We start from the raw sequence: 27,162 nt of genomic DNA, 5'->3' as shown, positions 1-27,162 counted from the left end.
GAGATATCTCATCATACCCATTAGGATGTTTATAATAATTTAATTTTTTAAACATTTATTCATTATTGAGAGACAGAGAGAGACAGAGCACGAGCATGGGAAGGGCAGAGAGAAGGGGAGACACAGAATCTGAAGCAGACTCCAGGCTCTGAGCCATCAGCACAGAGCCCAACGTGGGGCTTGAACCCATGAGCAGTGAGATCATGACCTGAGCCAAAATCGGACACCCAACCGACTGAGCCACCCAGGTGTCCCAAATGTCTATAATAATTTAAATAACAGGTACAACAGGGGTTGGCAAGGACATGGAGAAATTGGAACACTTGTACAGTGGTAGTAGGAAAGTAAAATGGTTCAGCTGCTGTGGAAAACAGTTTGGTGGTTCCTCAAAAAGTTAAACATAGAATTACTATATCATCCAGCAGTTCCGTTCCTAGGTTTATCACCCAAAAGAATTGAAAACACGCTGTCAAACAAGTACATGTACATGTTTGTTCACATCAGCACTTTTCACAAGCCAGAAAGTGAAAACAGCTCAAATATTCATCAATGGAAGGATAGATAAACAAATAGTGGTATACCCATACAATGGAATATTATTCAGCCATAAAGAGGATGAAATACAGATACATACTACAACATCTATGAACATGAAAAAAAAGGCTAAGTGAAAATAGCCATATACATAAGGCCACACATCAAATGGCTCCATTTATAGAAAATACTTGGAACAAGTGAATACACAGAGACAGAACTCAGATTGGTGGTTACCAGGGGCAAGGAAAAAGTAGGGAATTGGAAGAAATTGCTTAAGAGACATGGTGTTTCCTTTTGCGGTGACAAAAATATTTTGGAGATAGAGGTGGTATTTGCACAACGTGGTGAATGTACTAAATGGCACTGAACTGTTCACTTTAAAAGGGCTAATTTTATTTATGTGATTTTCACTTCAATTATATATATATATATATATATATATATATATATATATATATATAATGGTATTTACCAAGGATAAATATAGAGCAATAGAATATAACAGATGACTTAAAATATTGATGATTTAAGAGATTATTGAAGAGCTTTTAATATGACACAAATGTCTTTCATTTTGGTGGGAAAGCAATGGTTTATTTAACAAACAGTTCTAGAAAAATTGACTATGAAGATGAAATCAAATTTAAATCCCTACTTCACACCATTAGCAAAAGTGAATTCAAGATTAATCAAAATTACATGTGGAAAAACACAATTATTTTAGTAAAAGAAAAATTAGAGAATATTTGTTTTACATTGGCATGGGAAGAACTTCTAAGCAAGATAGAAAATACAAAAGTCACAAAGGAATAGTTACATAAATTGACTATATAAAAATACAAATTAATGGGGCGCCTGGGTGGTTCAGTTGGTTGAGTGACCTGACTTTGGTTTAGGTCATGATCTCACAGTTTGTGAGTTCCAGCCCCATATCCGGCTCTCTGCTGTTAGCACAGAGCCCGCTTCGGATCCTCTGTTCCCCTCTCTCTCTCTGCACTTCCCCTGCTTGTGCTCTCTCTCAAAAATAAAAAATAAACTTAAAAAAAAATTAAGGGGTACCTGGCTGGTTCAGGTGGTAGAACATGTGACACTTGATTTCAGGGTTCTGAGTTCGAGCCCCACATTGGGTATAGAGATTACTTAGAAATAAAATATTTATAAAAAAATAAATAAAAGGACAAATAAAAATTTTTCATAGCGCAGCACCTGGGTGACTCAGTCAATTAAGCACCCCCAACTTCAGCTCGGGTCATGATCTCACGGTTGGTGGGTTTGAGCCCCATGTTGGGCTCTCTGCTATCAGCACAGAGCCCACTTCAGATTCTCTCTACCTCGCCCTCCCCCTCCGCCCCTCCCCTACTGGTACACTCTCTCTTCTCTCAAAAATAAAGTTAAAAAATTGCATAGCAAAAGATAAGTAAAAAATGTATATTCAGAAAATAAACAATAGACCAAAAAATAGTCGCAACAGACAAAAGGTTTTATCTGCAATATACAGAAGTACTTAAAAACTTATAGGAAAAGGACCACACCAAAAATTTCAAAAAGGAGGAGCTCCTAGGTGGCTCAGTCCATTAAGTTACCGACTTCTGCTCAGGTTATGATCTCGGAGTTCAGGATTTCAAGCCCTGCATCTGGCTCCGCACTGACAGAGTCTCTCCCCCACCCCCCCACGCCCCTCCCCACTTGTGCTTGTGCTCTCTCTCTCTCAAAAATAAATAAACTTAAAAAAAGAAGTGTTTAAAAAATTTTCAAAGAGGAAATCCAAATGTTCAATAAACAGGAAGGATCCTCAACTTCATCAGTATGTTAATACAAACTAAAGCAACAAAATCTAGTGCTTATCCCTTAGCAAACTGGCAGGAAAAAGAAGCTACAAGGTCTAGCAGCAGTGATGCTACCATCTATAAAATGGAAATGATGGCACAGAGCTCCACCATCGCCCCCTCCTGGCTCAGAGGAGCTTCTGTGAAGGTGGAACCTTGAAGACCGAAAAGCAGGGTCCGGAACGCCCGGGCTGAAGCCAGTGCAGCCATATTGGTTACGGCCGGTGGGGGCGTCGTTGCGACCGCGGCCATTGTCAGTTAGGGCAGGAGCGAACTTCCGGTCACCATCTTGAATGACAGCAGAGGCGGAGCTCTGACTGACATGTTCATTAAGGGCCGGGCTCCAAGGGCACCGCCCCGAGAGCGACTGAACGCTAACCGCGGCGTGGCGGGGCCGGCAGCCGTAGCCCCGCCCCCGGCTCTGGGCTCCACCTTTCGGCCCCACTTCCGCCGGGCGAGAGGCTTTAGGCGTCGCTGCCGTAAGTCGCGGAGGAGGTTTGCCGCATCACGGAAGATGGCGGCCGCGGCGGTGAACGGGTCGCCCGGCGCCTCGGCCTCAGGGCCTGCGGCGGCCTCGGGCGCAGTCCTGCAGGTCGCGGCCGGCATGTACGAGCAACTTAAGGGCGAGTGGAACCGCAAAAGCCCCAATCTTAGCAAGTGCGGTGAAGAGCTGGGCCGTCTCAAGGTAGGGTTCGGCGGGGGCCTCTACGAGGGGTGTAGACCCAGCCGAGTTCCCGGCCGTGAGCGAGACCAGGGCGGGCAGGGGGATCCAGTAGGGTGAAGGATTCGGAACTGCCAAAGTGCGGGCTTACAGGGGTGAAGAAGTGAGAGAGGCTTGGAACGGATCAAATACGGCCCCACAGTGGGGGGGGGGGGGGGGGAGGTGTGATGGAAATGTTTTGGTACAAGCGAGTGAAAGGTTAATGTTTTGGTGTTCGGAGGCCTAGCTGAGAGTACCGGGGTTTTTCTCATGGCGGGGGCGGGTGGGTTCTTGACGAAACCAAGTGGGGAATGAGGACCGGACAGGGTGATGAAGGAAGCCTGAGATGAGGGGTGTATGGTTAGACCAGACCAAGTCAGGATCAGAGATCTGGAGGTTAGGGACACATCTGTGGGGATGGGAGGGAGCAGCTGAGTTTTGAAGACAGGACTGAACCTAGAAAAAAGATTCTTAAAGAAGAGGACCAGAATGGTGCCCAGGGTGCTTCAGACCAACCGTGTTTGTGAAAGAGTACAAGTATTGTGGGCTGGACCAAGTCCCTGAGGGAGGTGTGTCGGATAAGAAATGATGTGGGCTGGACTATGGGGGGGATGTTGGCTCCCCTCCCTCCCTGGTGTGGATCTGAGGGTGGATGGGAGTTGATAGGATGTGGGAAAGGTCTAACAAGAACTGAAGGTGCTAGTGTCCCCCCACCCCCTTGATTCCATTGAGTCAGGCATGGAGTATGTCTCCTGTTTACCTAGTGGAGCTATTAATAATTGTAACATGAGGTCCTCCTAAATGGGCACTCCGTGTGCCCAGGCCCTGTTCTGAGTGCGTTCTGAGGACTGACTCCTCCTTTAAAACTCACAACAACCTTATGAGTCAGGGATGATGATTAGCTCCATTTCCTAGGTGGGAAAACTAAGGCTTAGAAAATGTAAGTAACCTGTTCTTGCAGTCCCATCGTTTTCTTTCCCTGCTCTCCTTGTCAGCTGGTTCTGCTGGAGCTCAACTTCTTGCCAACCACAGGGACCAAACTGACCAAACAGCAGCTCATTCTGGCCCGTGAGTGTCAACTGGAGTTGGTGGGGGGAGAGGGGGGGAGTGGTGCTGATGGGAGGAATGGTGGTCAGGAGAGGGACTCTGTCACCCCCTGAGAGCCTGCTCTGTCTCCCCACAGGTGACATTCTGGAGATTGGGGCCCAGTGGAGCATCCTGCGCAAGGACATCCCTTCCTTCGAACGCTACATGGCCCAGCTCAAATGCTACTACTTTGATTACAAGTGAGGATGGGTCCTGCCCCTCGTTGGGTGGGGGCAGGGAGTTATATGGTAGGCTTTTTTTTTTTTTAATTTTAAGTAATTTCTGCACCCCTTGTGGAGCTTGAATTCACAACCTCCAAGATCAGGAGTCGTGCATGCTCTACTGACTGAGCCATGCAGGTGCTTTTTTAAATCGCTGCTGGTCCAGCCACTCAGGTCATCTTCCTTCACCCAGGAACTCCCTGTTTGCCTAGCTGTGTCTCCAGAGGCTGCAGGGTCAGGTGGTTGCCCTGGAGGTCCTTATCCTGGGATTGTACCTTCCAGTCTCTGTTGGCCTCCAATCTGTTCCCTTCTCCACATTCCCACACTACATTTCCACTGCCCGCTCCTGTCACCTTTCACCTGCCCTGGCTCCAGCCTTGCCCCCTTGGATTCATCCCTCATGGCAGCCAGTAGAATCTTTGTGATACTAAATTTTGACCAATGTCAGTCCCCTACTTGGAACCTGTGATGGCTTTCCATAGCCCTCAGGCTCCAGACTAAACTCTTTCCTGTGGCCTCCGATGCTGTATCAGCCCTGACCCCTCTGACTTTGCTCCCCCCCCCCCCGCCCCCACATCCTGCACCTGTCTCTCCCACTGGACTCCTAAAAGCAGAGGGATTTTGGTCACTGCTATGTTCCAGTACTGCCTAGCATGAGGCTGGGCGTAGAGCAGGGATTTGCTGGATATGTGTTGAATATAAAACTTAAATGATTTTTAACTCAGTGGTGCCTGAGTGGATTAATGATGAAGAATTTGATATCAGGGGTGCCTGGATGGCTCAGTCAGTGAAGTGTCTGACTCTTGATCTCAGCTCAGGTCATGATCTCGCTGTTCGTGGGATCAAGCTCCGCGTTGGGTTCTGCGCTGACAGCTCAGAGCGTGCTTGGGATTCTCTCTCTCTCTCTCCCCCTCTCTCTCTCTCCGCCCCTCCCCTGCTTGCACTCTCTCTCAAAATAAATAAATAAACTTAAAAGGGGGGGGGGCACCTGGGTGGCTCAGTTGGTTGGGTGTCCAACTTCAGCTCAGGTCATGATCTCGCATTTCGTGGGTTCGAGCCCGGCGTCGGGCTCTGTGCTGATCGCTTGCTCAGAGCCTGGAGCCTGCTTTGGATTCTGTGTCTCCCTCTCTCTCTGTCCCTCCCCTGCTTGCGCTCTTCCTCTCTCTCAAAAATAAATGAACTTATGGGGCGCCTGGGTGGCGCAGTCGGTTAAGCGTCCGACTTCAGCCAGGTCACGATCTCGCGGTCCATGAGTTCGAGCCCCGCGTCGGGCTCTGGGCTGATGGCTCAGAGCCTGGAGCCTGTTTCCAATTCTGTGTCTCCCTCTCTCTCTGCCCCTCGCCCGTTCATGCTCTGTCTCTCTCTGTCCCCAAAATAAATAAACGTTGAAAAAAAAAAAAAATAAAAAAAAAAAAAAATAAATGAACTTAAAAAAAGTAATAAAAAAAAAAAAAGAATTTGACATCAGAAGTCAGGCAAACCTGAGTTTGAAAGTCATTTTACCACTTCCTGATTATGTGGTCTTGTGCAAATGACTTCACCTTCCTAAGGCTCATTTTCCCCCCTAAAGGAAGAATGATAATTCTTAATATCATAATCGTAGCTGACACTCACACAATATTTATTTTAGCCAAGTACTGTTCTGATCATTTTACTTGTAGCCAAGTACTGTTCTGAATATTTTACTTGGATTAAGTCATTTAATCCACTTAACCCTTATTCGTTTGACCCACCTTCTATGAGATGGATGCTGTGATAGTACTCATTTTACGGTTAGGGAAACTGAGGCCAAGTCACTTTACTGAAGTAAAGTCACTTGCTTGGGCCCATATGGCTTGTGACTTCATGCCTCTCTGGGCTTCAGTTTCATCTACCAAGGCCCTGATGCTTCTCCAAGGAGACAGCACAGGGCCATCATCAGGGTCCCTGGAGCCTAGCGTAGGCGGGGCTCCGAGGCACTTAAGCCTTCCTTACCTTGTTTCCCCCACCCTGGTCCACAGGGAGCAGCTCCCCGAGTCAGCCTACATGCACCAGCTCTTGGGCCTCAACCTCCTCTTCCTGCTGTCCCAGAACCGGGTGGCTGAGTTCCACACGGAGTTGGAGAGGCTGCCTGCCAAGGACATCCAAACCAATGTGTACATCAAGCATCCTGTGTCCCTGGAGCAGGTGAGGGGGCAATGGGAGGGGCAGGTGTGAAGGTGGTGGTACAGGCACAGACATTAGGGAAGACTTCCTGGAGGAATGGGCAGGGTTCACCTGTTGTTGGCTCATTTGCTCATTTGTCCACAGCTGCTGAGCCCCAGCCATGTGCTGGGTTGGTTTTCAGACCACTGCAAGCAGAACAGGCTGAAATCCATGGTGGGCATGACATTCAGATGAGGAAGCAGACAGTACATAAAAATATTTTTTTAAAAAGATTAATTTATGTGGTCAGGTGTTAAGTGCTATGAAGAAAAAGTAGCAAGGAGGGTGGTGAGTCGGAGCATGGGTGAATTTTTTAATAAGGTGGTCAGGGAAGGCCTTGCTGAAAAGGTGACATTCGAGGAAGACTTGAAAGGGGTGAAGAACCCAATCATACGGACATCTGGGGGGAAAGTGGTCTTGGTAGAGGGAGCAGCCAGTCCAAGGTCCAAAGGCAGAAACATGCCTGGCATGACTGAGGGAAAGCAGAGGACAGTATTTCTAGAACAAGCTGAGCATGGTCAGGGGAGAGTCTTAGTACCTGAGGTTAGGAAGGAGTTCCTAGAGCTGAGGTCTCATGGGAGGATTTTGTTGGGGTTGGTGGGGAGGATGGGAGAGAGAGCAGTTATGGCCGGCAGCACAGCCAGAGCAAAGGAGTGGAGGAATGAGCTTGGGGTGGATCCAGCTCTGTCTCTCCTGTGATTGGAGGATAGATAAGATAATTAGCTACCAGTCCAAGGCAGGTTGGAGAAGGAATGTGTGTGTGTACGTGTGTGTACGTGTGTGTACGTGTGTCTACATGTACAAACCAGGGAAGGCTTCCTGGAAGAGGATGCGTCCAGTCTGCCTGGGGAATGCATGACTGTATGGCAAAGGGTATTCTGGCAGAGGGGATTATGAAGGCACTGGGGATATGGTGGGGCCTCAGCTGGTAGCCCTCTGTGCTACCTCTTCCTCATCCTCTTTTCCTGCCCACCCCCACCTCTACAGTACCTGATGGAGGGCAGCTATAACAAGGTGTTCCTGGCCAAAGGCAACATCCCTGCTGAGAGCTACACTTTCTTCATTGACATCCTGCTTGACACTATCAGGTGCGTGAGGGGCCAGGGTCCTGTGAGGTTCAGAAAGAGCTTGGACTCGAGTCAGAAGGCCCCAGGTTGAATCCCATTCTGGCCATTTGTGACCTGGGGAAGCTGGGCATATCGGTTCTCCTTTTCTGTGAACGGGAACTTGTCGTGAGATTGTGGAAAACAGCCCTCGTTTTACTCTGGGCCGTTAATCCACGTGCCCATATGTGTCAGATCCCGGGGTGGGCTTGGCACCCGGCCAGCGCTCGGCAGACGAGAAGCAAGCCTGTCGTAGAAGTGCTCCAGCCCGCGAGGCATGTGACCTCACCTCAGATCACCTAAACCGTGGAACCCTCGGTTTCCTCTTCCTGGGAAAGGGGCCATGAAGTCCCACTAGCCCCTCAGGGGTTGCTGCGTGCACGAGACACATCACACGGGCGGGTGGGCCGACATTTCCATGTGCCTTGAGGAATAAAAGGGTCCAGGTGGTGGTGGAGCTGGTTCATGGAGGCAAAGTGCCAGACTGAGCTGGGTTTCCATTTCTTGGATGGCAAAACCAAGCCCAGAGATGTGGTGGGAGTGAAGAGGGGATTTAATGAGTTTAAGCTGTTTGCAATTAATATTTTGGCTCTCCAGAATGAACAGGGAGTGACATAATGAGTGTCTGCTTACCTGCCACTTGGTCTGGGAGATAAAATGCCTCGGAAATGGATGCATACGCTCCCTGTCACTGTTTTTGCCCCGGCGCTGACCCCTCCTTTCACTTCAGTGATTTGATCCTTGGCTGTTTTTCTACTTCAGTGTTAATCTTGGTACCTCTTAACAGTGGTAGCAGGGAACCGTCTCAGGATCAGATCTAGAAATGGGGTACAGCACCCTTGTGTGTGTGTGTTGGGTGGGGTGGGGGTGGGGGGGCGTTCTGTAAAGAGATCCTCTCACGTGAATCCCAGGCTGGGTTTCAGACAGTCTGAAGTCCTCATGGCTGAGAGTGGGATTCAGAGTGTGGGCCCAGGAGTCTGAGAGCTCTGGACCCTATTGTGGCCCTGGCTTTGCAATTCTGGTCAAGCTACTCCCCCTCTCCAAGCCTTGATTAAACGGGGCAGGTAGCATGTTCCAGCCATCAGTGCTGAACTGAAGGGTCAGAGCTCACACGTGTCAGGCCGGGGAGGACAAGGCCTGGAGAGTTGTCTGTGCCCAGTAATGAGAGTCTCATCTTTCCCCAGGGATGAGATTGCTGGGTGCATCGAGAAGGCCTATGAGAAAATCCTTTTCACTGAGGCCACCCGGATCCTCTTCTTCAACACACCCAAAAAGATGACGGACTACGCCAAGAAGGTGGCTGGGGTATAGGGCAAGGGGCCGTGGGGTCAGGGGTGTGCTCACAGCAGGGTGGGATGGCCTAGAGGGACACTGGAGCAGGATTGCTGAGGTCGAAATCCATCTGTGTGACCTCAGGCCGGTTGCTGAACTTCCCTGAGCTTCAGTTTCCTGATCTGTAGAGTGGAGCTAGAATTTAGCATGTGGGATGAGCACAGCACTTGGCATGAGGTGGAGGTAGACACATGATACCTGTTGAGCTGTTGTCCTTAACAGAATTCCTTGGAGGTTGCAGCTTTTCTCCACTAGACTTTGCCTCACTTGGCCTGGGGTATTTATGCAGGAGCAGTGCCCCTGGAGATGGTTTATGCATGTGGTGTACTGACCCCGGTCACTGAGCAGGGTCAAGAGCAGAGCGGAAGAGGTGGAAATGAACTCGAACAATGGTGACAACTGATCTTTAGTGATCGTTTACTCTGGGCCAGACACTTCTCCGTGCTTTAGAGGTGTTGATTCACTGAATCCTCATAGCAGACCCGGGGAGGTGTGTGATCAGAGTCCGTCTCTCAAACATGGAGAAACGGAGGCACAGAGAGGTGAAGTTATCTGTCTAGAGTTGTGCGGGTGGAGTAGGTTGGTAGAGTAGAGCAGAGTAGGGTAGAGTACCAGCAGGCCCATGTCGGTTCGTGCTGGCTCTATGGGGTGGGGAGGGAGCCTGTGTGATCACCCCACCCATCTGTCATCCTTCCCTTTCTGCAGCGAGGGTGGGTTCTGGGCCTCAACAACTACTACAGTTTTGCCAGCCAGCAGCAGAAGCCAGAAGATACCACCATCCCCTCCACGGAACTGGCCAAACAGGTCATCGAGTATGCCCGGCAGCTGGAGATGATCGTCTGAGCCGTCAGGGGCTGGGGTGGGGCAGGGCTTACGTTATTTAAAGCAGTTGCAGTGCAGGGTTCCCCCCAATAAAGGTGGATTGACATTGTCTCTTCCAGGCCCTTGTCTCCCCGGGCGGAATGATGGAGAGACAAGTTCCTCATCTCTGAAGAACTTAGAAGTTTGGGGGCCCTCTGGGGTCTGAGATAACCCTCTGTTGGGTCAGCCTCTGTCCAGTGGCCATTGCTCAGGGTTTCAAAACAGCTGCCCACTGCAGGGGCCCAGTTGCAGAAGGAGCCCCGGTCCCAGGCAGAGGGACTGTAGTAGCCAGCTGTGGACATACAGGGAGGCCAAGCTAAGGCTCGAGTTTTTCAGCGAAGGGGGTGAAGCATCACAATTTTAAAAATGTTTGCAACTAATTAAACCAGTTTGTTAAATGACCTATGAAATGGAACCGGTCTGTGGGCTACCAGTTTGAGACCTCTGTGGAACCATTGGTGTGGGCCCTGGCCTGGGATTGCCCTGGTTCCCACCCTTCCTGAGCCAGTGCTGTGACTTACGACCTCCTGTACCGCCCCCAGCCTGTATCTCCTGCCTTGAAGTTCTCGAGAAGGTATTTTAAGGCAGAGTCCAAATCTGGCTGAGCCATTTGTGAGATGTGGGATTTTCAACAAAGTCTTCCAGAGTCCATTTTCCCTGCTGTAAAAACGGAATGATCACCCCTGCTTTCCAGAGTGATTTGTGCTGAACATCTGAACTTGGCACCGATCAGCTCAAATGGAGCTCATGGGGTTAAGGGTAATGCGACTGTCTCACCTCTGGGCCCATCAGTCCGGATGCTGGATCAATGGAACCTCCGTTCTGCTGTTCTGGGTCCAGTCTCCCTGTTTCCAGGATGTGCTGCTTTCATGGAGACCTCTGCCCTCCCGATCCCATCCCTTTGACCCTAAGCAAGTGACTGACAGGTAGCTAGATATCTAGATGGTTATTTTATTGTCAAGGAGGGGGAGGCAGAGGGCATTGAGCAGACTGCACTCAGTTGGAATGGGTGGCCTGCAGATCGTAGTGCTCCAGCCCGGCCACCAGGGAGCCAGCCAGCTTGATGGTGGCAACCCAAGGCGGCTCGCTCAGGTGGTTGGTGGGCGTGCTCAGCCTAGGGGGAGGGTAGAATCAGCAGGGCATTGCCATGTGGCCAGGCCCTTAACCCTTATAGGTTTCACTTTCCCCATCTGTATGAGGGGCCATGTTTGAGCATCAAAACAGTCTAGGGCAAGGCTGTATCGGTTCAAATTTAAAAGGGGGGCTAAGGGTTGCTGATTCTGTGTTCTGAGCATCCCCTCAACCTGTCCTGCCTCCACTGAACCCCAAGGGATCCAGAGCAGAGGGTCTGCCAGTGATTCAGAGTCTCAGGAACCAAGGTCAGATGGACCCTGATGACCAGATCCTGAGATTCAGTGTGTGTGTGTGTGTGTGGAGGGGGGGTGGAAGAGGTGTAACTGAAGGATGCACTCTGGATCTAAGGACTCAGGTGTAGCCTCTGCAGCACAAGGACTGGGGCATCAGTGCCCTCTGGCTGCCAAAGCCTTGCCTCAGGAGAAGAGGCTGGAGGGGTCAGGAGTGCCAGGGGCTAGGCCAGGACTTTTCTGGAGGCATGCATTCCTCCCCTCTGCCCCTCTCCCTGAAAAGCTTGGGACATGGTCCTTCTTGGTGCCCTCAGGACAGGGTCAAGGCCTTGAATAGGATCAGGCCAGCTGGCACCAGCTTCCCTCCCTGATGGCTCCAGAAGGTCACAGGGGCAAGGGTCAGCTTGGAGATCTGGATACCAAGAGGTTGGGCCTAGGTGTTCCCTCTCCCTTGTCATGGGTCAGGATGGTGTCAAGTTTCTTCTAGCTCCCCGGGGGATTGGAACTCATTTGGGTTTGAGATACAGCCAAGGGAAGGGTAATGGTTCAGCTGGAGTCGAGACACCAAAGCTGAATGGGTCTCTATCCAGGAAAAGTCGGGTTCAGAACTTTTAAGAGGTATTCCCTCCCCTCCCTACACCCCGACGACCTTCCCTCACCAGGCAGATACGTTGCGTGGTAGACGGCGATGACGCAGCTGGTGGCGGCAGTAACACTTGCAGGGACAAGAGTTAAGCACCTGGAAGGGCGGCCAGTGGCGAGTGGTGCCCGTGTTAGCCATCCCTGCTGGAGGAGCCCCGCCACCACCACCCCCTCCACCTCCGCTGTCAGTCACGGTGGCTGCAGTACGTTCCCGAGGACCATCTCCAGGGGCGCCCGCCGCGCGGGTCGCACCCCGGGCTGCACGGGGACCCTTGTTCCTGCGCGTGCGGGCCTTGATGGGCGCGGGCGCAGGCAGCGTTGGCTCCGCTGTGGTGGGAGCTGGAGCCGGGGATGGGGCCAGGGCCGGGGCCTGGTCGGCAGCCAAGGCGAGGGGCAGAATGGGAGCCGGGGCGGGAGCCAGGGTCGACTCCAAGTGGCCCGGGACTGGGGTGGGAGGGCGGGCCACGGGCGGCGGCGTTGGCTGGAGCACAGGCGGCTGCGGTGTGGGCGGTGGCGCGGGAGGAGGCGTGGGTGGTGGCGTGGGCGGCGGCGGCGGCAGCAACTCCTGTGGGCCTGTTGGCCCGGGGCTCACAGGCTCGCCGTTGGTGGGCGCCGGGAAGATGAACATAGGCGGCGCCAGCAGGGCTGGTGCAGGCCTCCGGGACCCCGGACCCGGGTGCGTCTGCCCTGGTGGAGGCGGTGGGGAGCCCCAGGGCCCTGAGAGCGTGGCCGCGCGCCGTCGGGGCGCCCCGACACTGCCGCCGGCTCCGTTGAAGCGGAAGTGGCGTTCAGGGCCATCGGGAGGGCTCGCCCAGTCGAATTTGGGCTTCGAGCTTGGAAAGGTGGTGTAGGGTGGCGGCGGAAGGGCCCTGGCATGGGACACAGGCGCCGAGAGGGGTCCAGAACACCCCTCGCCGTCTCCATCACCGCCTTCTGCTTCTTGAGACTCCCGAGGGACCTCTCCCGAGGGTCGAGAGGGCCCAGGAGCCAGGGACCCCTGCTTCAGGACTTCGGCGTAAGAGATGGAACCCGAGGCAGCGGAGAAGAGTCCTCCTCCTCCTCCGCCTCCGCCTCCGCCTCCGCCTCCGCCCCCGAGCGAGGCTTTGGCAGCTGAGGAACTCGACGCTGCCGCAGGGGCCAAAGGGGGCCCCGACTTGAAGGTGACTTTACACAGCAGGCTCAGGCCAGACTCGGAGACCGCGGGCCGGGCCATTTCGCCCTCTCCTGCTTGGGGAGGTGCCCCTCTGCGGGCTCCCCTGGCCGTCTGGCCCTCGCTGCCGTACCCCACCTGGCTTTCTGTGGGGGTTGTGGCGGGTGTGGCCCGAGCAGGAGTGATTCTGTGGCCCGGGGGCTGCCGGTCGGAAGATGGCGGTGGCGGCGGCGGCGGCTTCCGCGGCGCCAAGAAGGGCGGAGTAGGGGATGGGGCCCTCGGGAGAGAGTCGGGGTCCTCTCCAGTTCGTTGCCGGGGCGGCGGCGGCAGTGGACGAAGGCTCGGAGGATCGCCCTGGCCGCGATGGCTCGCCTCCAGCAGACCGCGGATCCGGGGCACCGGCGCCGGAGTGCCCGTGGGTTTTCGCCACTTAGACGGCGCGGGCAGCAGGGTCCCCACGGGGGGCGGGGGTGGTGTGGAGACCGCGGCCGCAGCCGCCTCCTCTGAAAGGGGCGTCACTGGCGAGGGCAGTTCTAAGGTCAGGGGCAGGGGCGAGGGTGAGACCTGGGGCTCCGGGGGTACCAGGATTCCCGGGGGCGCGGAGCTGCCAGGGAACCAGACGCCCAGCCCTCGAGCCAGGCGCATGGCCGGGGAGGAGGGGGTCACCTCGGGCTCCACCGGGGACGTACGGCGGGAGTCAGAGGAGCGGTCCGAGGCCTGCTCTTTTCGGGAGCCTCCGCCCGCGGAAGGCTCCGACTGCACGTTCCCCATTTCTGAAGGAGGTCGGCGACTGTGATCGGAAAAACTTCCGCCAGTCAGTCCGCCCAAACTGTGGGGACTCTACGAGGCTGACTGTATTTGGTCGTACACGTCCGCGCCAGACCCTCCCCTGTGCTCCGAGATCCGTTCAGGCACTCGTCTGTCACTAGTCTCTCGCTGCATTCCTGTTCTCTGACTCTCGAGGCTCAAGCCTTCTTCCCCATCGCCCATTCAGCTGCTGTCAGGCCTTCTCCCTCATGGCCCCATTCAGCTGCTATTCAGACACTTAGGCTCCATCCTCTTAGTGTACTCAGATTCGGTCCCTGTTCCCCCCACCCAACCCTCACCCCGGCTTGTCCCTCAGGTCACATCCCTACACTTTGGCCATGTCCCCGGTCTCCAGGCTCCAAGACACAGGTCTTGCCCGCTTTTCTGTCAGTCTGTCAGGCCACATCAGTGATGATGATGGTGCTCAGTAGCCTACAAAGCCTGCAAGGAGTTCAAGCTTCTCTCCAGGCCTTCAAACCTGGCTCTGGAGACCCAAGCCCCGCCCATGCTCTCTGGTCCCGCCCCCGATTGTGTATCGGGCCTCATCAACCCCGCCCCGGCCTGGCCTCGCCTCCGCGGTATTCTTGTCTTACTAACCCTTCAGTCCTCACCTCTAACCCTCCGATCCCTCTCTCTGTGACGATCATTTGAGTCTCTCCCTCTTCCCAGGCAGCGGCAGATCTTTGGGTCTCACTCTTAAACTTTTACGGCTCCTGGTCTACCCGCCTCCTTCAACACTCAGGCCCCACCCCTTCCCCCAAGCTCCGCCCTGGCCCCGTCTTCGCCCAGAGGTTCCCACTCACCGACTCCTCCAGCCGACCAAAGTTCAGACCGCGGCCCCCTGGGCCCAGGGCAGGGTGGGGAACGGCCGTAGCAGAAAATAACCGAAAAGAACGGGGGTGAAGCGGGTGATGGCAAGTGGGCGAGACGGCGGGGGCGGACCCCGAGATCTAGGCCCCGCCCCCGGGCTCGAGGCCCCGCCCCCCTGTGAGCCAGCAAGGGGCCGGCCCCTGACGAACCTGGATCTCCCTTTGAAATATTCCGCTGTCTTCCTCCCCGCCCCCAGACCTTGTGGCCCTAGGCCCCACCCCTTTAGAACGTTGTCCTTAGCTCCTCCCCTTTATAAATGCTCCGCCCCTCTTCGTTATTCCCTCCCTCGAAGCCCCGCCCGTTACGGACACCGCTACGTAGCTCCTCCTTTTAGGCTCTCATGTGCTCCGCCCATAAGGCAATTTACTTCTAAACTCCGCCCTTTAAGGACCCCCTTGCATCTCTTCCCAAGACCCTCTCCTCCCTCAGGCCTGCCTAGAGGCTCAACCACCGTGGACCCGCCCCTTCCATGACGCAAGTGCTTGTCCGCGCCCTCGGCGTCCTCAACGACTCTCCTTCCCAAGGCCCTCTAGCCCCGCCCCCTTGCGAAGGCTCCCTTCTCGCCCCACCCCTTTTCGATCCCTACCAGGTAGTCAGCCCCTCCCATTTAGAACCCAAAGAGCAGACCCTCACCTTTTTAGAACCCTGAGAACAGGCCATGTCCCGGACCCTTCCCCCCATCCTCAGGGATCAATGGCGCGGATGAGTGGGAAAGTGGGGTGATCTTCTCTGGATCCCGAGAAAATGGGGGCTGGGGGGCTGTTCGCTGGAGCCAGTGGCGGGCTCTAGGACCCAGCGGGCAAGTACGCCCGCCTCGCGCTTACCCCTCCCCCAAGCCGCCCCCTCCCCCTCACCCATCTTCCAGGTTCCCCCTCCCTCCCCCGTCGCCCCGGCTCCCGGTGCCCGTCTCTAGCGCCGCCGGAGCCAGCGAGGGAGCCGGAGCGAACAGGAGGAGGAGGAGGAGGAGGCCAAGTCGCCGCCGCTCGGAGCCCGGCCGGAGCCTCCCAGGCAGGTGCCAAGGGGGGCGAGGGGGCGGGGGCTGACAGACTGCCTGTCCCGGTGAGGGGGCGGCCAGGACCGCGCTGCTCCTCCTGCCCACCGGGGCGCCCCCCAGACCGAGGCTGGAAGGACAAGGGGTTGGGGGCCCCTAAACTGCGCGGCAGCCATTTGGGGTATCAGTCTCCATTTGGGGGCCTGGACTTCTCCGAAGACGCCCCATTCATAAAATTCCGAACTGGACCCCTACCATTGAGGAACTCTGGGGACCACTCCCCCAGGGAAACAGATGTGTGGGGAGCGTAGGGCATTCAGAAATCCCCGCGTCCCATCCCAGCTAGGCCCTGGGGGACCCCTGCCCTCTTTCTCTGCTTCACCTGTTGTCGGGGGAGGCGGGCGGACAAAGGAAGCAGCATCACGTGACTGCTCATTCACAAAATCCCATCCCATTGAGAAAAGGGGGCTGGGGGCGCTGCGACCGCCCCTTACCCTCCCGAAGGGCTGGGGAAAACCGGCAGCCTGCAGGTGGGGGAAGGGGCTAGAGCTCGCTGCCTGGGTCCCTAAGGTTCAGACGCCAGGGTCCCTGCGCTAGGTGGTAGTGAGGGGCTGGACGCTGATCACGATTACTGGGCGGAGGGCTACGTCCCCTGAGCTGGGGGGCGGGGTAAGATGGTTCTGAAGGATGCTGGGGCGGGGAGGGGGAGGAGGAGGGATCAATTCTCCACCTCCCCTCAGTCTCTCTCCCTTGCCTTCCATGGGCTGGGACCTGAGGGAGCAGGCTTGATTTTTGTGAATGAAATGCACTCTGGTTGTGTCTCGGTCGTCCGTTTCTGGCTTCCTCTGCCTCCATCTCCCTTTCGGCCTCTCTCTGGCCATTTCTGGTTCTCTCCCTGCTCCCTGCCCATCTCCCGTTGCTGGGTGACTCAGTGAGCTTTGCATCCGGTCTCATTCATAAATCCGGGAAGGGGTGGGGGGAAGAGAGCCTGGGTTTCTCACCCAGCCAGTGGCCTGGGCGGCCGAGTGTGGAGGCAGTGTAGGGGGATCTGGAGCTGAGTTGATGGGCTCTAAGAAAATACATATGCGCAGGCACCCAGCTGTGAGGGGGAATGATGGGTGGGGCTGTGGGAATGTGCTGAGGGATGAGAAGGAGACTGGGTTGATAGGGGAAGAGCAGGGAGGGGGAAGGGAAGTGGAAAACTGGGGCTGTGGGGGTCAGGATGGGAACGATGGGGAAAGGGACGAAGGTGGGTGCGGAGAGAAAAGGTGGATACGGAGAAGGTAAGCATGGGAGAAAAGAGGTGGCATGACAAGAAAGAAGCCATGCTGGAAGAAGGTGGGCATGGGGGGTGGGGGGAGAGGCAGGTATGTAAGGGAAGGTGAGAATCGGGGCCCGACGGTGCAGTGGATCCAGATGTGAGGGAAGAAGAGGGAGATGAGGCTTGGGGCGAACGCTGAATGGCAGAGCAGGATCGGAGCTCACTGACTTTGTCCCTGTCTCCCCACCTCCTGCAGGTACATGGTTCAGGTCCGAGCCGTGGTGATGGCCCGAGATGACTCCAGTGGGGGCTGGCTGCCTGTGGGGGGCGGGGGCCTCAGCCAGGTGAGCGTTTGTCGGGTCCGAGGGGCCAGGCCCGAGGGGGGGGCCCGCCAGGGGCACTACGTCATCCACGGGGAGCGCCTTCGGGACCAGAAAGTGAGCCACCCCGGGGCGTGGGGGTAGGGTGGGGGCATGGGGAAGTAAGGGGATGGGGCTGGGAGTGCAGAGGTGAGGTGAGGTCGTCTCCCAGCCCAGAATCGACCTGGGGTGTGGGATGTGGTTTGGAAGTGAATACCTGTCTTTGGATAAGAACTGGGAGTTTGGGGAATATCTGGGGTATTCGGCAGGTCCTGTCCACTGCCGTTGCCTGGAGGGCTATCACAGCAGCCTCCTCACTGGCCTTGCCCTGCTCCTGCTCTCTCCCTCAACCGCAGTCTGTTCCACAGGGGCCCTGCTGACCCCTGACTCAGAACCCTCCTGTGGCTCCATCTTGCTCAGAGATCCTTGCCAGGAGGCCCTACACCACTGGCCCCTGTCTGCTCTAAGTATATGGAGGCATTTGGTGGGGAACCATCTGGAAGTGTCAAATAGGGTTTCCAGTCCTATATGTGGGTTCAGCAGGAGTATCCTGGGCTGTCTGGCATGAGCTGGAAGGACACTGTCAAAGTTTCAGCTGGGGATGTGGCAGAAAGACGTGGATTGTTTGAAAAGGCTTGGGGGATGGGTTGCATCTCAGAGCCGAGGTCAGAAGGAACAACGTAGGGGGATTTGAAATGGTGTGAAGGAATACAGTGACGTTGGGCCAGGATATGAGGAAACATCTAGGGCGTTGACCAGCATCTGAGGGGGAAATCTATGGGAGTTTGATAAGAATTTGGGGGTAGTGTTTTGGGAGATTATTGGGGCATCAGAAGGAGATTAATAGTAATACCTTGAGATGTTCAGCCATGTTTGGGGGGGTGTTATTGAGTCAGAAGGAGGGATGTTGGGTTATCAGAAGGGGCTACTAGGAAAAGGAAAATGTGGAGACCAAGGGCTTGGGAGAAATATTGGAGCATCAGAGGTGTGCTCAATAAAATTGGGGAGTGGTGTTGGGGTGTCGATCAGGGTTCAAGGGTACACCTAGGGTTGAGAAATGAAGTTTGTGGGATGCTTAGGTATGCAGATAGACTGAGGGTTAAGAGGAAGACACAGGCATGTCTGGAAGGGGGTGTCTGACCTGCCCCCTCCCTGCCCCCTCAGACCACCTTGGAGTGTACCCTGAGGCCAGGCTTGGTTTACAACAAGGTGAACCCCATCTTCCATCACTGGAGCCTGGGCGACTGCAAGTTTGGGCTGACGTTTCAGAGTCCCGCAGAAGCGGACGAGTTCCAGAAGAGCCTGCTGGCTGCACTGGCTGCACTGGGGCGAGGTGAGCAGTGCAGGCCGTGGTACTGGAGGATGGGGTGGAGGGGTGGGAGAATCTGGAGCCTGGCCTGGGGAGCTCACTGTCTGCCTCTCTCCTTGCCCCAGGCTCGCTCACCCCCTCTTCCTCCTCCTCTTCCTCCTCCCCTTCCCAGGACACCGCAGAGACTCCCTGCCCTCTGACGGTGAGTCTCCTCCAGGACACGGCTCTGCTGGGGGTGCCGGGGGGCTGTCTCTATCCTACAAACATTCTTGAGCATCTCTGTATATCAGGCACCATGCCACATGCGGGGGACACAAATCTGGGCCCGGACTGTTAGTGTCAACTCAATGCCAGCTATCCTTGTTTTCCCATTCTGTCGTGGGTCACACATTCATTCAAGGGTATTTATTGAGCACCTTCAGTAAGTAGTGTTTTAGGCACTGGGGATACATCAGTGAACAAAACAAAGTCCCTTTCCTCATGGAGCTTCTATTCTACTGTGGAAAGGCAGAAATTTTTTTTAAAAAATTTACTTTAGAGCGAGTGAGAGAGAGAGAGAGAGCGTACACGCGTGAGCGGGGGAGAGGGGCAGAGGGAGAAAGAGAGAGAATCTTAAGCAGGCCCCACACTCAGTGCAGAGCCCCACGCGGGACTCAATCTCATGACCCTGGGATCATGTCCCGAACCAAAATAAAAAGTCAAATGCTCCACCGACTGAGACACCCAGGCGCCCCAAGGCAGAAACTTTTTTTTTTTTTAAGATAAACTATCTTTTACAGTGAACAAATTAATGACAAGTCCAGCCTTCTAGTTATTCAGGGTATAATCCTTGAACTCATCCCTGACTTTTCTCCTTTTTTATGCCCCTCATCCAATCTGTCATCAAATATTGGCCTCCCTTTCAAAATGATTAGAATTTGAATGTCCAGGCTCACCCTCCAGCTGCAGCATTCCCACCAGCTTCCTATTGCCAACTGCCCCCCTCCTCTTCCCTACTGCCTGGAAGTTCCCCCCACACGGCCAGAGAGACGCTATTGATATCTGAGTCAGATCATGGCCATTCCTCTACTCAGACCCCTTCCAGGGCTCCATCTCACTCAGGGTAAAGGACAAAGCATATAAGATCCCATAGCGTCCGGCCTCCTATCCTCCATTTTGCTGACTCTGTTCCAGCCACACTGGCCTCCTCACTGTTACTCCTACAGAGCAGACACGTTCCTGTCTCGGGGTCTTTGCACCGCTGTTCCTTCTGTCTTGGAATACTCTTCCCCAAATTTCCACATGGCTCGTCCCCTTATTTCCTTCAGGGTTTTATACACATATCGCCTTTCCTGAGTAAGCTGTTTAAAAATCACGTCTTCCAATGCTCCTTATCCTGTTCTAATTTTTTCCCCATCTTCTAGATATTTCCCCTATTTCCTTTCTAAATAGACAATTTTCTTACCTGTTAGCGTATTGCCTGTCTCCTGTGCTAGAATGCCAGCTCCAGGAGGCAAAGATCTTTTGTTGCTTTCTTGCTGCATCTCCAATGCCTAAAACAGTGCCTGGTATACAGTAAGTGTTCAGTAAATATGTGTCGAATAAATTTATTGAATGAATAAATGCACATAATGTCAGACGCGATTTGGCATTTGCTGGGAACAGTGGGAGTTGCTGAGACTTAGGAGAACAAAACTGGTTCCCGGGGCAGAAAAGCCGGAGTCCCAGGGTCAGGGGAAGATGTGGGTGGGGCTACCCAAATCACGCAGACAGTTCCCACGTACTGAGTGCTCACTGTACTTTCCGCTCTCTGAGAGTTACGCTGTACTTTCCATGCTCCGTCTTACGTCCTCACAGTGGCCTTTGTGAGCCTGGCATGTCATGGGTGCTCAATGAATGTTTACTGAAGCTAGTAATGGATGAAGTCAGAATGATCCCCAAGCGACAGAAAAGAGTCCGAGGTCTGAGAAGTGACGTTTCCGTTTGTAAGGGACGGTTGGTTTGGGTGAGGAAGGAGAATATTCCTGGTGGGTGAAGCTGCCCCCGTAAAGGTGTGGTGGTGGGAATGAGGCAGGAAGGTGGCTGGCTGGCCAAGGGAGAGGGGTTCTGGGAAGGGAGGATATTTTGATGTTCTGTAGGTTGGTGAGCTGAGCAGATAAGAAGAGGGGGTCAAATAACAGTAACCGTTTCCAGTCTCCCCATACTTCAGGCATCCTCATGCCCTTTACAGTGGGCCCTAACCACATCCTTATGAATAGACACTATTATGATCCCCATTTTGCAGAGAAGGAAACTGAGGCTCAAAGAGATGAGCTCACTTGCCGGAGGTCACACAACCAGTCAGTGGCAGAGCCGGGGCTTGAACCGAGGCCTGTCTGGCCGCAGAGCCCTCGCTCGCCACGGGAGGGGGTCTATGTGAGGGCATCGGCTGTGCCGGGGGTTCGGCTCTGAGGCCGCCAATCTCCTCCAGTCCCATGTGGACAGCGAGTCCTCCTCCAGTCACAGCCACCAGGAGACGCCTCCCACCGCCGCGGCGGCCACTATCATCACTGTGGAGTCAGCTTCTGGCTTCGGGCCGGCCACGTCCCCCCAGCGCCGGCGCTCCTCCGCTCAGGTGCGACCTCTGACCTCCAGCAGAAGTCTGGGGCTCCGGGTGAAGTGGGGTAGGGTGCTGGGCCCCGAGGTAGGCGGGAGCTGAGACCCCCAGAAGGGCAAGAAAGCCACAAACAGATCCTGGGGGCCGGCTGACTTGAATTGATGGCAGTCGTGGTGGGAGGGTGCTTGGAGACTTCGGTCCTTCCGAGGGTTGGGTGAGGGCTTCCCGTGTCTCCTGCGCTCTTGAAGATTTTGGAAAGTTCTGAGTTCTGAACTCAAGGGTTTGGGGGACGGCTGGGACAATTCTTCGAGTGTATGAGGGAGTTTTTTTGTACTCATGGAAGGAGTTCTTTAGACTGCTTAATTTGTTAGGAGGGCCATGGTATCCAAGGAGGTTAAAGCTCCCTGGGGACCAGATTCCTGCGTCCTGAAGGAGGAGATGGCTGGGGGTCCAGAGCTCCCAGATCTGGGAGCTGGGACTTCCTGAGTCTTGAGAAACGACAGGCCTGGGAGCCTGGACCACTGGGTCCTTAAGGTGCGGGCTTGGTGCCTTTGGTCTGTTCTTTGATATCCTCTGTCCCCTGTGAGAGGAGTGGGCTGAGGGCTTGGAAGTCTGAGTGCCGGACCCACACACTCAGGATCCCAGGACAGCCTCCTAGGATGAATGAGGCCTGAGGCGGGGGTCTGGATTCTCAAGTCTTCTGCGACTGGGATGGATTGTGGTGGAGTGTGGGGGTCACAGACCCTGCTAACCTGTTCTCCTGTCCCTTCGTCCCGCAGAGCTACCCTCCGCTCCTACCGTTCACGGGAATTCCGGAGCCCTCAGAGCCCCTGGCCGGGGTAGGGGGCCCGGGCTGGGGCGGCCGTGGCTATGAGGATTATCGGCGCGCTGGGCCGCCCGCACCCCTCGCCCTGTCCACCTGCGTCGTGCGCTTCGCCAAGACCGGCGCGTTGAGGGGTGCAGCCCTGGGGCCTCCCACCGCGCTACCCGCCCCTCTCGCCGAGGCGGCGCCCCCAGCGCCGCCGGCTCGCCCACCACCCGGCCCCGGCCCTGCCCCTGCGCCGGCCAAGGCCTCCCCGGAGGCAGAGGAGGCGGCGCGCTGCGTGCACTGCCGTGCGCTCTTCCGCCGCCGAGCTGACGGGCGTGGTGGCCGCTGCGCGGAGGCCCCGGACCCGGGTCGCCTGCTGGTGCGCCGGCTCAGTTGCCTGTGGTGCGCCGAGAGCTTGCTCTACCACTGCCTGTCAGACGCCGAGGGCGACTTCTCGGACCCGTGCGCCTGCGAGCCGGGCCACCCGCGTCCCGCCGCGCGCTGGGCCGCGCTGGCCGCCCTCTCCCTGGCGGTGCCCTGCCTCTGCTGCTATGCGCCCCTGCGCGCATGCCACTGGGTCGCGGCACGATGTGGCTGCGCTGGCTGCGGGGGTCGCCACGAGGAGGCGGCGCGGTGAGGACGGCCTGGTGGGTCCAGTAGCTGCACCGAGGACCCAAAATTGAGGGTCCAGGACCCTGGACTCTGTTCGGACCCCAAACCCAAACCTAGGCACACCCGGAACTTGGAGCTTGAGTTTGGATTGAGAGACCCCAGACCTGGAACCTGGACCCCAAATCTAGGACTGAGAGACCCCAGACCCAGCTTCATTGGGATGTCTGTCCAAGAGGTCCCAGGCATCCTGAGTTCTGGTGTCCCCATCCTGCCGCCATCCCCTCCCTGACCTAGACTGAGGAGACTCCAGGCATCCCCCAGACTCTACACCTCGGGCAGGCTGGGGAGCATCTGTATCCCTGAGAGATGCAGGGCCCTGAACCCCAACTCCCTGTTCAAATAACCAACCCAGACCCTATCATGCCTGACACCATGAACCCTCAGATTACAGCCCCGGAGTTAGTCAGGAGTTACCAGTACCCGACCCTGCCTGTATACGATTCCTCCCAGATCTTGAGACCATAGAACCCAGATTCACCCCAGATGGTCACCGAATGCTCACCTAAAACTTGGGGCACCCATATCTGAGATGTTCTTGTAGCCTCCAGGACCCCTGAGACACCAAACTCTCTTACAATGCCCTGAGTTGTTCGATATGCCCAAACAGATGTTCTCTGACCAAGATGACTTGGGAGACCCATCTCAGAGTCTCTCCCATTCCCCCCAACCAAGATCCAGATGTCAGACTCCAAGATGCTCTGGGAGCCAAGGACCAAAGACGTCTGTAGACCCACCCACCCCAAGGCAGTGTTCCAAGGAGCTTTGGATCTCCTATATGGGACTCTGATGTGCCTCGTACTCCCCTATGTAGTACTGAAGGGCACCAACACCTTGGGGCCCAAGACACTGGTCCCAAGTCCCCAGATAACCCTTTTTCAAAACCCATTAGACGTGGATTTCAAGCCCCATAATAGTCTGGAATCTTTGGCTGCTTTGTATCCACAGATCCTCAATTCCCTAAAGGCTGGAAGCCCAGCTCCCAGAAGATGGGATGTTCATGGCAACCCAGACCTCTGACCCCTTGGCCCCCAGCCCCTGAACGACCCCAAGGTGCTTTGGGAGCACTGGTCCCAAGACCCCAAGGTGCCATTGATACCCCAAATTCAGGGCTCAAGCCTACACAACATTGGGATTGTCCCTGCTCAAGACCTTGGTCCCTCCATACCAGAGACAGAACTGAAGTGCCCCAGGGCCATAGCACCTTCAGATCCCAGATTTCTTTGGACTCAAGCCTCTTAAGCCTGATATTCCCCAAGACCTGCTGCCCTTGAATCCTGATGTCTATAAGCCCCTGAAACCCCAAGGTCCCAGACCTCTGAATTCAAGTCCTAAGGATCCCAGCCCAAGCCCCCAGCATCTCACAGAACTACCCTTTTACTAGGGTAAAAAACAAACATTTTGAGCTCATGTTTCTGAATTCCAGAACTACCCCAGAGCTCCCCCACTCCCATCTTTAGGACCTAGCATTGCCGTAGATGATTGTGCAAGCTGTTCACTAATCAAAGCCACACAGTCAAGGTGGGGGTGTGGCTGGAATTCACACTGCACTCTGCTGACTACACTGTGCACGAAGTCACTTTTTAGGCTAGCTATGGATCTACACACACACACACACACAGACACACATGCACACCCCTTGCACTCAGCCCCAAGCCCGACCTTGAGCCCAAGTCCTAGTCCAAACTTCTTCCGTTCTGCCCTGTTAACCCCTTCCCTTCCATCTCAGAGTTGGGGATTGCTTTGCGAAGTTTGACAGCCTATTTCGTGGCCCTCTGTGATCCCTCTTCTGGGCAAGGGGGGATGTCACAGTCTCTCTCCAGAGTGGGATGGGACTTCCAGGGTACCTCAGATCTGATGGCCTGAATGGGAGGATCAAGGCCTTGGAGCAAGACAATCTCAATGCTCTGTGGGCTTGGGACCTGCATGTGGTCCCAAGCATCTGGAAATGTGCACTTACCTTTCTTCATTACCCAGACTTGGATGACCTTGTAGGAGTTCAAGGGATAGGTCAAGGGGGTCAGAGGGCTAGATCCTTCTGTCACTTCCTTTAAATTATTAACTATTTATTACATCCGGAACCTGTGAGATTCAGCTCTCCCAACCAGACCCTGGGATGGGTGAGAGAATAGGGGGATGTCCCTCCCATCCCCACTCTGCCCAGCTCTCATCACTGTCAGACCCACCAGAGCTGAGGGCGGAGGGACCGGGGGCTGGGGCAGCCTGGGTCCCCATCCCCCTCTCTGTGCCTCGGTCTCCTCCCTTCCGTGGTGGGCGGGGGGAAGCTCCATTCTTAACCTACCTCGTTTTGGGGAGGGGTGGGACGGGGACCAGAGTGCTGTAAGGTGCTGTGGGATCTGCGGATGAAGCGGTGGGAGCCGGGGAAGGTTCCCCCGGCCCCCACCTCCCAGCACCGCCTCTCCCAGGTCTCCCGGTCCTGTTCCCTGCTGATACCCACCTCTGATCCATGATTCCTCTTCATCACCCCCAAATCAGGGGTGCGTGGAGGGCTGACCCTGGGAGCCAGGAAGACCTCAGACCCTGGAGCCCCCAGGCCCAATTTCCCAGCTGCCTGCCCCTCAGATTGGATGCTTGGCCCCCAGATTTGGGGGAGGCACCCCAACATTAATCTTCCTGATCTCGATTCCAAGCCAGTCTGTGACCTCAATATTGTTATCAGTGCAGGCTGCAGTGGTGGGGGAGGATGGGGGCCAAAGACCCAGCCTTGTCATTGGGGAGGGGGCATGAAATATTCGCTCCAAGAAACGTCTGTGACAAAGTCTCAGCCTGTGTCATTTATTTGCATTGATACACCCCATCCATTACCTTCCTGAACACCAAGCCAGTCTCCTACCCAATTCATCCTTTCTCCACTTCCTTTAGTCCCAGGCAGGCCCTCCGGCTGAGTTGCACACATTCAGTCACTCAGGTACATTTACTGTACACCCATTATATGCCAGGCCCTGTCCTAGGCACTGAGGATGAAGCAGTGAACAGAACAGACAAAACCCCTTTCCCACGAGAAACTTCTGAACTTTATCGTGGAGGAGACAGTAAATGACATGTTCGAAATGATGTGTACTATAGAGAAGAATAAAGTGGAGAGGGGGGTACAGTCATTTTTAGCCAGGGTGGTCAGGGATGCCTCACTGAGGAGCTGACATCTGGACAAAGCCTCGAAGGTGAGGGAGTCCTGCGGACGTCTGCAGGGACATTCTAGGTAAAGGGGAACTGTTCCCTGCAAAGCCCTGGGGGAGGAGCATGTCTGGTAAGTCTGAGGGACAGCGGGGAGTGAGTTTCTGGGGGGGGAGGAAGCAAGGAGGAAGATACTTCAGGGATGAGGGCAGACCTGTGCGGGTCCTTGCAAGCCATCGCGTGGACTTTGGTGTTCACCCTGAGTGTGATGGAGATACAGGAAGGCTCCAAGCATGGGAGGGATGTGACCTGACTCAGGTGTTTACACGTTCCCCCTGGCTGCCTGCGGGGAAGACACGGGGAGTGGGTGGGAGGGAGATGGAGAGGCGGCTGCTGTGATGGCCCAGGAGGAGACCAGCACCAAGATCTGCGTGAGAACAGTGGAGGCAGGGAGAAGTGGGCAAGATAACGGATCTATTTTGAAGACAGAATCCACCAACTTAAAGAGTTTACCAAAAAAAAGGAAAGGAATCAAGGCTGTGATTCCAAGGTTCCAACTTGAGCAATCTTTAATGTCTTGTTAAAGTCAACAAATGGTCCCAAGTACCCAGCCTTGGGGTAGGCAGGAGCATGCAGGATTAGGTCATGATTTTAACAACAGCAACAAAAACAGAAGTGGTCCTAACAGCAGTACTAGGTTAAGTGATTAAAAGCAAGGACTTCAGGATCAGGTCTGAGTTTGAGTCCTGGCACCACCACACATACTCTCGGCTGTATCCTCTCTGAACCTCATGTTTCTCCTCCCTAAAATGGATCTGAGATGCTTTAGTAGCACACACAAAATATTCAATATATGTTGTTAGTTACTGAGTACCCCGGGATGTCTACTAAACATGTACGTACAGGACTCATTCTCACGACTAGTTTTATTCTTGTACAGCTAGGAAGCAAGTTGGCACGGAGACACAGGTGGTGAGTGGTGGACGCAAACCCTAATCCTAACCCAGGGTGCAATCTCTTAATCACGACGGGATATTGCACCTGCTCCCTTTCCAAGGCCTAGGGAGCCAGAGGGGTGAGGGCCCAACTCCCGCATTGTGATCGATGAGAAGGAGGGCCTCGCTCTGTTGGGGGTGTGTGTGTGAGGGGGTGAGCCGGGTTTCCTGAGTCCCTGACAGAATTCCAACCCTCAGTTGGAATGGTGGAAACAAGGTCCTGCATTTGGAGCGGAGCTGGGAGGACAACACTTGGTCTAGGGTGCTTCAAGAGCAGAGGGCATCTGAGGGAGGATGAGAAAAAGGAAACCGAAGTTTCTAAGCTGCAGCAATAGCGACACCCGCTGGCCTGTCGCGACAGCTGGGATCCTGAACGC

The 27,162-nt window shown here is 55.0% G+C and overlaps 3 protein-coding genes across 9 annotated transcripts; 2 read left to right on the top strand and 1 right to left on the bottom strand.

Annotated features, from left to right (window-relative positions):
* Window positions 1-2,670: 2,670 nt before the first annotated feature.
* Window positions 2,671-10,251, top strand: PSMD8 (proteasome 26S subunit, non-ATPase 8). The gene is made up of 7 exons (XM_043599022.1): window positions 2,671-3,048; window positions 4,059-4,131; window positions 4,247-4,349; window positions 6,371-6,536; window positions 7,542-7,642; window positions 8,842-8,953; window positions 9,695-10,251. The coding sequence occupies exons 1-7, from the start codon at window positions 2,686-2,688 to the stop codon at window positions 9,830-9,832; spliced, it is 1,056 nt and encodes a 351-aa protein (XP_043454957.1). The 5' UTR covers window positions 2,671-2,685; the 3' UTR covers window positions 9,833-10,251.
* Window positions 10,252-10,781: 530 nt separating this feature from the next.
* Window positions 10,782-14,724, bottom strand: GGN (gametogenetin). Of its 4 annotated transcripts, none has more exons than XM_043599013.1 (4): window positions 14,617-14,724; window positions 13,696-13,796; window positions 11,874-13,539; window positions 10,782-10,964 (listed from the first exon to the last, which is right to left on the bottom strand). In XM_043599013.1, exons 2-4 carry the CDS (start codon window positions 13,775-13,777, stop codon window positions 10,847-10,849), a joined length of 1,866 nt encoding a protein of 621 aa, XP_043454948.1. In that variant the 5' UTR covers window positions 13,778-13,796; window positions 14,617-14,724; the 3' UTR covers window positions 10,782-10,846. The 4 variants fall into 4 exon arrangements, with proteins under 4 accessions (XP_043454948.1, XP_043454949.1, XP_043454947.1 ...); XM_043599014.1 differs by lacking the exon at window positions 14,617-14,724 and adding an exon at window positions 14,425-14,547; XM_043599012.1 differs by having other exon boundaries at window positions 11,874-13,796.
* A 559-nt stretch (window positions 14,725-15,283) lies between these two features.
* SPRED3 (sprouty related EVH1 domain containing 3) lies at window positions 15,284-25,437 on the top strand. 4 transcript variants are annotated; one of them, XM_043599018.1, is made up of 6 exons: window positions 15,284-15,691; window positions 17,192-17,279; window positions 18,459-18,627; window positions 18,729-18,805; window positions 21,053-21,196; window positions 21,958-25,437. In XM_043599018.1, the coding sequence occupies exons 2-6, from the start codon at window positions 17,196-17,198 to the stop codon at window positions 22,621-22,623; spliced, it is 1,140 nt and encodes a 379-aa protein (XP_043454953.1). In that variant the 5' UTR covers window positions 15,284-15,691; window positions 17,192-17,195; the 3' UTR covers window positions 22,624-25,437. The 4 variants fall into 4 exon arrangements, with proteins under 4 accessions (XP_043454953.1, XP_043454951.1, XP_043454952.1 ...); XM_043599016.1 differs by having other exon boundaries at window positions 17,192-17,372; XM_043599017.1 differs by lacking the exon at window positions 15,284-15,691 and having other exon boundaries at window positions 16,913-17,372.
* Window positions 25,438-27,162: the final 1,725 nt, after the last annotated feature.

The sequence above is a fragment of the Prionailurus bengalensis genome, chromosome E2 (assembly GCF_016509475.1).
Source record: "Prionailurus bengalensis isolate Pbe53 chromosome E2, Fcat_Pben_1.1_paternal_pri, whole genome shotgun sequence".
NCBI classification, from domain to species: Eukaryota; Metazoa; Chordata; class Mammalia; order Carnivora; family Felidae; genus Prionailurus; species Prionailurus bengalensis.
Note: the sequence above shows the minus strand (reverse complement) of the source record. Positions and strands in the feature narration are given on the sequence as shown.